We start from the raw sequence: 10,294 nt of genomic DNA, 5'->3' as shown, positions 1-10,294 counted from the left end.
TTTACAAGATAATTACAAGTGTTTCCAAAGCATATCCTTAAAAGTGTGTCAATATCGTGAAAAAGGACAAAATGAAGAAGTTCATTGCAACGTAGTTTAGAAACGTATTCTGTATTATTGCTGTAACTTGATTTCTACAGGAAACACATCCCTAGAAAATTGCTCACATTTCCGTTCTATACAACAGACGTAATTGTGTACATCCAGATGTTGTTGCAGCGTGATGGTGAAGAGTGTTAACCTTTATCTATAAGCAGTGGTAATGTAGTGTATACTAGTTCTACTGTCTCTCCAAATGAAAGCCACATTGTCCATAAAACCTAATCCTGTTAGAAAGGAATTTCAATCGATCTTTTCCTCCCTCCCCCACCTGTCAATACACTATCCTCTGAAAGCTCCGTCTCTCTTTTTATTGAAAAGCTTGTTCTATAAACCATCTCAATTTTCTGCATTATAGGTGCAGATTTACCACCAATTTGGAGTAGAGCATAAAATTAAAAAAGGCATGTTTGATTTCTCGACAGCTCTCCACCTTCAGAAGTACCGTTTGTCTTCTCTGCTTAGGTGATGATATAACGAGCAGGTGTTCACGGGTTAATATTTACCATCGCCCCGCTGAGAATGTTGGAACACGGCTCGTGTGTGTTCACAGGGGATGAGTCATTAAGTTTGTGTCACCGTGTGTGTGTGTTCGTAGGAGAGGAGTCATTAATGATCTTTGTGGACAAGCGGAAGTTGAGTCGGACGTCTGAAGTGAGTGAATCCAATGGCACAGCTGTGACGCTGGAAGCTCTGCACCAGCTGGCTGCCTCCTACTTCATCGACAGGGAGAGCACCCTGCACAAGCTGCACCACATCCAGATCGCCTCCACTGCCATCAAGGTAAAAGTCTGCTTCTCTCCGGGCTTCTGTCAAACACAATAAGACTCCGATTTTTTTTTTTTTTTAATAAGCTTTAAATTACCCCCATTGCTGGATTTTTCCACATGTGATTACAGCCATTTGATGAGGTCCTTCATCTAATGAGATTTAGTTTCAGTGGATAAATGTAATTATTGTATTTTTCAAAATATGGCAAGTGGTCTTGATTTGCTTCCTTACTAAAGAATCAGTGAAATCATGGGCAGTGTGGGGCGATTTAATGGAAACTCTACAATCAGCAGATTTAGCTAATTTATACAAGTGGAGCTGTTCCCCTCAGCCAATCACATATTTTTTTTTTTCATCTTTTAGGATTTAATCTCCTAATTGACTTGGTGTTTATCCCTTCAGACACTGTATTTCACTGTATTTTGACTGTCAGACATTACCTCTTAATGCACCAGCCGACATGAGACTTGTTTATATAAAACACAGTATGGTGAGAACAGGATATCATGGGATCTTTACCTGACTCTGACTAACAGTTGTTTTTGTGATGATGTTTTTGAGATGGTAATTGCACTCGTTCTCCCTTCTGGGAATTCATGTTGGAACAAATTAAGAAAACCGCACTCCACAATGGTCAGTACTTGCCAAGTACTTTCCGCTTACTACCAATTACTGTATGCAGTTTACAACCCATGGATAGACCCTCAATGGGCAACCTTGGCCTGCCTCAAAAGCAAGATATCATTATTAAAGCATATTTTAAAGCCCTTGGTTGAGAGAATTAGAACTTTTTAAAGAGCGGAACCTCCATATGGTATAATAAAAGACAGCTTTTTTTTTTCTTTTTTTTTAACAGTTTTTAATGAACGAACCATTAAGAGCGAACACATTTGAAGACCTTACCTAACGTCCAAGCCAAAATCCAGCCGTAGTCTTTTAAATATTTCAACAGTGCTTTAAAGTGAAATTATCCAGAGAGAATGTCTTCAGAGAGGCAAGTTCTGTCTAACTTAATAGATTTGCTTCAGAAAACTGTTGGGTTACAGAGGTGGTTGCCAAGCTGACAGGATTACTGTTTTTTTTTTTTTTCCAATTTTGGCTCTAAATGTGAAGATAAGCTTCGTGAGTTCATCAAGGTTCTTAAGTTCAACATTTACTGCATAGACACGAGAGTGGAAATATTTAAATTGGTTACATTTATTTCTGCCCTTGCAGAAGCTCACACTTTCTCAACAAGAAAACACATCATACACCAAGTTTTTTTTCTGTCTCTTAGTGGCTTTACATATTTGTTTGCTGGCTACAGACAGGTTTGCCTCACATCTCTGACGAGACCCCCTCAAGATGAATACTCACATCTCAACGGACACACTGCGTATAGACTCACATCTCTGTTTCTGGTTGAACTGTTTTAAGTATTTATTGCAGTGAGGTGCAGTAACTAAGAACTGACCTTTCCAACAATGCTAGTTATTTGTGTATCCAACGAGGTGTTAGAAAGAACAAATAATCTCGATTTTACATCAAATTTAATCAGAGTTACAATCTGCATAAAACCTTGCTTACATCTCCACACCCACTGACCTAGTTTGAATTACTCTTGAAATCCTCATTGCATAGATATGTAAATATCTAGATGTGGTAATATGTATGCAGTGTAATCATGCATATATATTATGTTTATGCAGTGAAATGTTACTATTACAAGAAATAAGGGCACAATTTAAACTTTCCAATGGTACAAGTTGTTTCTCTGCACACCAAAGATTAGCGCTGTTTGAAATCATAGGAGATGTCTGCATTCTTTCCAACAGAGGTCTGACGTTATGTCCCACCTCATATGACACATGAACACAAAATAATGGTTTTGGTTTCCATTGCAATGATTAAGAAGCTGTTTTCAAAAGATTTAGGTGATCCTGGACTCTGCAAAGTGGTCATTGAGGGGCCCTTGTTTAGGAGGATGGGGGAAAACCTGTCTGGTTTACCACTTCTGCAAGTAGGATGCTATATGTGAACACTTGTAAAATAATGATTTGTTTTTTTTTTTTTTTTTTGTTCAGCACTGAACACATTTTCTTTCTCAGTTTCTAAGTCATGTAATATCCCACCATCGTGGTTCTAATATTGCCAGGTTCCTGAAAATCAAGCCTACACAGTTATGAAAACATATCTCTGGTGACAGCATGTTACAGTGAAATATGTGTAAAAAAAAAGATCCTTTCATTAAACAAAATGCTTGTTTACTTTGATAGATATGAAAAAGAATATTAAAAATCTGCAAGTATTATTATATTAAATAATGAAAGATCTGGGTAGCCTAGAGTGTTCTGGAAAAAAAAGGAAATAAAATAAAAACAAGACAAAGCATATTTGGCTCACCCTTAAAATATTAAATGTATAAACATTTAAAGAAAATTCAAATGAGCCTGACAGAGGGCTCGGGTTAAAACACGTAATATGCTGTATTTCCAGACCATCCACAAAGACACATGCATTCTTTCTTTCTGCTCTCTGTCACCAAGACATCATTGTTTGTCAGTGCCTCCAAAAACAGATAAATGTTTCAAAAGTGTGTATATTTCTTTATCTGAGGCTGTAGGATTAAGGTTTTGTTATATTTAGGTGGACAAATAACTTTAGTCTGCTGTATTTAGGCAGCTGTTAGTCTTGATCAAACCAAAATGTAAAATATATATTTTTAGTAGAAGAAACATCATGCTTCATAACGGATAAACTGAATGATCTGCTTGACATTGTTTAGCTGGGTGATTAAAAATACATGTTTCCCTGCGAACATTGCATCGTGTTCGCTTTACGGTGCTTTGATGTGACATTTGAGTAAACGTTCCTGCTCAATGAGCAACACAGAGTTCAACCAAGAGAAGAGCCGAAGCGAGCAGTATTGTTTACTTCCCTCCTCGCTCGTTCATGTGTGTATTCACAAGCTTGTATACGAAACAGCCTGCTGTGCATATCAAGATATGCTTATGATGTAAATATCACCCTGCATCTTCTACTGCTTAATACCTTCAGGGTGTGTTCATTCATCACTCTGTCAGTTGTTATCAAGCCTGAAAGAATCGACTAGGCTGAGTTTGCCCTTCGCAGCAGACTTCCCTTTGTTTTCTGAGGAATCTGTTCCCTCACGTGGCTTTAATTTGTTTACACTCGCTTGTGGTAAACAACAGATTAACGTCACAGAATGTAGGTAATGACAGCAATCTGCAAAACCGCCAATCTGAGACACTGTCAGCTTCTACAGTCTGTTTGTCATGTGATTACACCTGTTCCTGCAGTGATAGTTCTGTCACTGAAAGCACCAGAAGCTGAAAACTCTGGCCTGACTAACAGAGCCACAGCTATTGCCTCGATGTCAACTGTATTTAGATCCGTGACAGGATTTGTTTTCCTACAATATTGCTGCGTGACACTGGTGCTTGACGTGAAAGGACATTTACATTTTGAAGACGAGTGTAGTCATGAGATGAGAAGCATCCAGCACATAAGGGCACCAAAGTGAGTACAGAAATTAATTTGACTTGGGGGCGAGAACTCAGTAAAAACAAAACCGCAAATGGAAAAAAAAAAAAAGAAGAAACAAAAAAAATTCAAACCCTAACCTACATCCACACGGACTGACAATCTTCCTCAGTGACAGGATCTGTTCCAGGTGTCACTACAAGACCTATAAGAGGTCACACAATCCAAAGCAGCTTTAGGAAACACATACTTAAGTACTAGTACCACAATTATTCTGATATATTATGTTAGCATAATTGTCGCTGATGACAGTATTATGCATCGTGTGGAACTGAAGCCATAAACTTTTTTTTTTTCCACTAACTATTTGGCCTAGAGCCCAGGGTGATGTATTCAAATTGCTTGTTTCCTCTGACTAACAGACCACACTACAATGACAACAAAACAGGAATCAAACAACACAACCTCACACTGGAAGTCCCAGAACCAACAACTTTGGCACAGGTGTTTGTTAATGACTATCAGGTAACTGACTCCCAAAATCGTTGCTATTTTTTTTTTCTATTTTGTTGAAAATCTAATCACTACAATTGTTTTTAAACTAACATTACCCATTACCTGCTCACTATAAAGGCACAATTACTGAGTAATTCTGATATGGTGAAGTGAGCAGGTGCTGGAAGAGGCAAGAAATCCTGTCTTTGGTTTTGGGCTTACACACGTGTTGCCAGGACCTTGAGGTGTACAAGATCTGTTTTGAAATGAACCACCCATCTTCAGATGTTGTTCGCCCTCTAAATGACTGTTATCATCATTCAAATACATATGGACCAGAAGGGAGCTTCTCCATCTTCTAGTAGGACCAGCAGGGCACTATCATCCCATTTAATGGAGCTCCATCATCACGCTATTTAATGGAACCATGATTTTGCATATACAAAGAGGAATAAAAGTCCACATGTAGAGGTCGGAAGGGATGGAGTCAGCTGATTCCCCAGTTTGGTCTCAGACTATTCTTTCAGTATTCTTCTTTGACTTAAGACTTTTTTTTTAAATTTCGCTTAGACTCCCTGGATTTCACTCCGTTTGTCAGGTTTAGACACCATAAGTACTTGGTTGAAGTTAAAGTACACCCTGTCTGTACATTTACCACATGTAACAAAGCTCCATTTCATTCAGTTTCCACTGTGAAAACTGCACAGGAGATTTTACGTGCATTTTTTGCAAAACCATAAGAGGTCAGTTATGTTATGAGTTACTTTATGTTCATCAGTGATCAGCATATGTCATAACGCTCTTTCTAGCCTACAAGAAGGTGGAGGAGTTGCCTACTGGCTTTGATGTATTGGAATAACGTGGGATGATAATTTCCTTTTAATGGGCTGATAACATCCGAACTGGGTGAATTAACAAATGTGAGGATGATACATGCGTTACATCAGCTGCATTTGGTTGGATTTTAAATTGTGAGCTTTAAATTCATATCATGAATAAAAACATTAACAAGAATGGCTCACAGAGCGTGTTTGAAAAAAACCCTTTCCAGTGCTCAGATATTCAATTTCAAAGGTTGCGTTTGAGGTCTGAGTCACACAGGACAGATTTTTCACCAGCACACAGAAATGTTATGATGTTCTGTAATGCCTGGTCAACATTTTCTATTATTCTGCACGCCTGCTTTGTAGAATGTTGGAATAGTAAGCTGTGAAGGGGACATCATTCCATAGACCAGGTAGTAAACAAACAGTAAGCAGTTGTCGCTGTGCCGCATGGAGCCAACAGGAGCTCCGAGACAGAACTCTGTTTGAAAAGCAGAAACATGACTGTTTAATTCCCTCGATCTGACTGTGCAGCTGCAGCTTAAAAAACTAAATTGCTTGCCTTTCTCTGAGATGCAGCCCATTTTTCATTGACTTGTCCTTAGTGATGCCCCACTATGCAGTCCATCAGAGATAAAACTGTACATTCTCTAAAGTGAATTGGCAAGAGGACGTTGAGCTGATTTGGCAGCCACCACTGAACCAAAGTGCTGCTAAAAACCCCTCTGATTGAGATGAATAGAGAAAAAGCCCTCTGGGGTACATTTGTTTGTGAGGCATTTTCAGGTGACTGATGTAAAATATTCACAGCGTCAGCAGGCTTTAATTCCGAACATGGGTTTTTACTTCACCCCAATGAAGACAGACGCCAAAACAAAGCTGCCTTTAAGAAGAGCACTGGTCCCCTGGTTTTAAGAGATAACATATTTAAATGGTAGAAATGCCTGGCCTGAAGGCCTGTAGGACTGAGTGCAGCAGCTCTGGAAAATAATCAAAGACGGGAAAAATGAGATAGGAGCGCGGAAAAAAATGGCGCCGCCGTTACATAGTGTGATGAATCAGCCCTTCCATTTCAGTAATTTCCTTTGAGAGCCTCTGTCATTTGTCAAACATTTTGTGGAATGAGTTAAGGTGTCATATGCGACTGAACAGAAGAGATGAGACGAGGACAGAAAGGCCTTATTTAGCAGGCCTTTTAGCCCAGGATCGAGGTGCAGCAGGTACACAGGAAAAGCTGCATCAATCACCGAGCTTACCTTTTATTTTCAGCACAGGCTCCTCTCTATTGAAGATTCATTAAACTAAAGTTAAGAGGAGAATATCATTGATGGGGGGGGGGGAGAAGTGATAAGGAATGTTTGACCCAATTTGCGGTGCCAGCCTTGAGTGTTCAGTCAGTCATGCAGCGTTACACTTCATTTGTCATAGCAGAAGAGAACACAAGTAGGACTGAAGCATCGGAAATCAGATAACAGCTGCAGAGCAACAGTTGCAGAGAACATGACTCCCAAAGTTTGGACCAGTTTTGAAGGCGGGATAAACAAAACAAAAAAACAAATAAAAAACAAAGCACTCCGTCTTCTGTTATCATTGGCATGCATGAATAATTCATTCGATTTTTTTTTCTCCCTTTTTTGCATCTTCATTATTCAGAAAGGATGATAAATGTTCTACTTTTTGTCATCTCACCATGTCTTCAAACCCTTTACATTTCAACAAGATAAGTTTCCTCCCCTTGATGTGTTGTAGATGAGGGAGCCTCCGATAACTGTATGGTAAGCAGAGGGATGATAGCTCGTGGCTTTAGTCTTGATATCTGACTTTGGATGTCAAGATTTTTAAGGATGTCACTCCTTCCAGCTATGTCTCTTTAATCTGCAGCTGGTTAAAAGAAGTGAAGCCTGAAGAGCAAAAACAAAATACACAAAATCAAATTTGCTCCCTTGGCCCCTCTTCAAGTGACTCGTACTTCCTGTAAAACAGCGTAGCTTGGTTTCCCTCAGTGAACATAACACCACATACAGTATTAAATTGCACTTTCTTCTACCAAAGGTCCCCCATCTGCTCCCCTGTGGCTCCAAGTGCCTTTTTTTTTTTTTCCTTTTTCTGAAGGCACACAATAATCTCATTCTGATGCTATTTTCTTCCTCTTCTCCTTTTTCTTGCTTATACTTTATAAGCTTATCCCTCTCTGGTTGACATTAGAGTGTAAGCCAAAGCAACAAAGTGGTCTTAAAACATGCAGTGAAATCCTCAAAGACTGAATAAACAGGCGGAAACGTATCTCAGATGCAAATGTGGATTTGCACTTCTCCTATACCGTGGTGATTAAGCGAACGACAACTCTTGAAGGTGCAGCGAATGAGGCAATTTCGAGATGAGCGATGATTTTCATGAAACATTAATGCTGTCTTGTACTTTTTCTTTTTTTTTTTCTCTCCGGCAAGCAGAAAGTGCAGCCATTTAAAGTCCATTGTTGCTCAAACATCTGACAACACAAGCTCACTAAGTGACATTTTATGCTGTTTTTGTAGAATTATTCATATGAGGGATTCGCAGCAGTGATGAATCTTCATCAGTAAAATGCTCTCGCCTAACTGGTCTTATAATAATATTAAAGCCTAACATTTTTAAATAATGGATGTGCCTCAGAGCCTTCTGTATCTGTGGACCATGTTAACAGGCTAAGTGCTGTGTTGCCCTGCAATGGCTTAACACCAGTGGCACCACAGACTATCATCCATCTACAACATGGCATAATCTGATTTAGATACGACAGGTATTTTAATTGCCAACTTGTGGCACAATTTCCTTCTATCAATTCATCCAGTTTGTTAGATGTAAATATTCAGTTCCAGGTTCTCAGTGAAGTCAAATAAAGCTGGTATTTAATTCTTCCTACTGAATAATCAACAACTGTTTTATTGGTTTTTTTATTATGCTTTCCTGCATTATATACTTGCTTTCACAACAACAACCATATTTACTGTTGTAGTAGATAAAACATATTTGAACTTGAGGGAGAAAATGAAGCACCATTTTTTCTTCTCTGTGTGTGTGTGTGTTCTTAACCTCTCTAGTGGGAGAACTCAGCTCCACTATATATGCCCCTCCGCTGTAGAAACTGAGTAAAACCAGCAGCTGTGCAGTGTTCAATCCAGTTACGATGCCAAATACTGACTCTGGCTCTCACCTGCTCCAAAAGTTGAAATGACTCGTTCTGAGCCAGCGCACTTGTGTGCTGGGCCGCTGTGTGCGATCTCAGAGGGGAGCTATGTCAACTTTACAAGCGGCACTGTTTCCCTGAACTAATGTGTGTGGCAGAAGAAAGAGCTACGTTTTTACATGCAGAGCTGAGAAGGATGCCTTCAGGGCTCACTTGGGAATTTTTCGCCTGTTTGACTTTACAGACAAATTAAAGGGAGAACAGGAATAAACAAGAGGAGGAACACAACACATGTCAATAGTTCCATATAGGGCACAAAAGCTCACTGAATAATGAAATTATAGGAATCATGAATGCAGTGGCCTTTGCAGATCTAAACTGAGTTCAGTGCCAATGGGAGAGATACGGTAAATGTAAGAATAATTGGGAAGAATTGTATTCATCATTCAAACAAAATTGGAGACTCTATGCCAAGGAAAATTGAAGTTGTTGTGGCAGCCGTTGTTTTAAGTAGATTTTTCCAATAATTCCTTTCCTCTCTGTACTAAGTGTGTTCAACTCAGAAACACGAGTTCTTCTGCTGCCTTAAAAAAGGAATGAACTTAGGTTCAATAATTATTTCAACATCATCCTATCAGTTTTGAAATGTTAAATTAGCTGAGTTAACTGAACAAGTTCAGGTTCAGTTACCTGTGATAAATTAAATTAACTGCACAGTCTTTCAACAATTGTTAAAGAGAGACTTACTTTTCTTTAACATTTTCTCAATTTAACGATTCAGTTCTTTGTTTGATAAGAAGAATTATCAGGTGCAAGTATTGAATCCATTTTATACCTACAGTAAGACAACATGTGAGGCTGCTTCACTTACTTTCTTTTAAAATAAGTGTACAGGAGTAGGGCCTGATTTTAATAGTAATCTTTTTCATGGTCGTGTTTTCACTATAATGTAAAGAAACAGTCAGGATTTAACACATCTTGAATTATATTCAGCACGTCTTCAGTGTGAATGGGTTCTTTAAGCTACAAAAGAAGAGTGTTTTGATTAAAATCTCAGAATTTGTCATTCTCAAAGTCAAAAGACCTCCAATCAGACAAGTTCTAAACCTATCTAAGAAGCAAAACTAGATATTTTAGGTTGACTTCACTTGAAATAACAAAACTTGTGCATTTACATTAAGTTAACAAGAAAAGATAAGTTGATTTCCTTACATTCCTGTTTAATGTTTTACATTGAATTTCTTGATAATCCCTTTATGCCTATCTGTACACAATATTTAACCCATCTGTCTAATAATGTGTCGACGCCGAATGTGCCAACAAAACAGCGCCAACCCATCGGGCCATGGAAACAGGACCTCTGGAGGTGTCCTGCAATATGTGGCACCAGGACATTGGCATTGGATCATTTGGGTCCAGTGGGTTGGAGGGTGGTTCCTCTGTGGATCAGGCTTGT

The 10,294-nt window shown here is 38.8% G+C and overlaps 1 protein-coding gene across 1 annotated transcript in view; it reads left to right on the top strand.

The window, feature by feature from the left end:
* Positions 1 to 10,294, top strand: part of brinp3a.1 (bone morphogenetic protein/retinoic acid inducible neural-specific 3a, tandem duplicate 1) — a 59,266-nt gene that overhangs the window by 24,835 nt on the left and 24,137 nt on the right. The window contains exon 4 of the mRNA XM_008295508.1: positions 698 to 882. Coding sequence (XP_008293730.1) covers positions 698 to 882 — 185 coding nt within the window. The remainder of the gene's footprint in view (positions 1 to 697; positions 883 to 10,294) is intronic.

This window comes from Stegastes partitus, unplaced genomic scaffold, assembly GCF_000690725.1.
Source record: "Stegastes partitus isolate 25-593 unplaced genomic scaffold, Stegastes_partitus-1.0.2 Scaffold23, whole genome shotgun sequence".
In the NCBI taxonomy this organism is placed as follows: Eukaryota; Metazoa; Chordata; class Actinopteri; family Pomacentridae; genus Stegastes; species Stegastes partitus.
The sequence above is the reverse complement of the archived record's forward strand: the minus strand, read 5'-3'. Positions and strand labels throughout refer to the sequence as shown.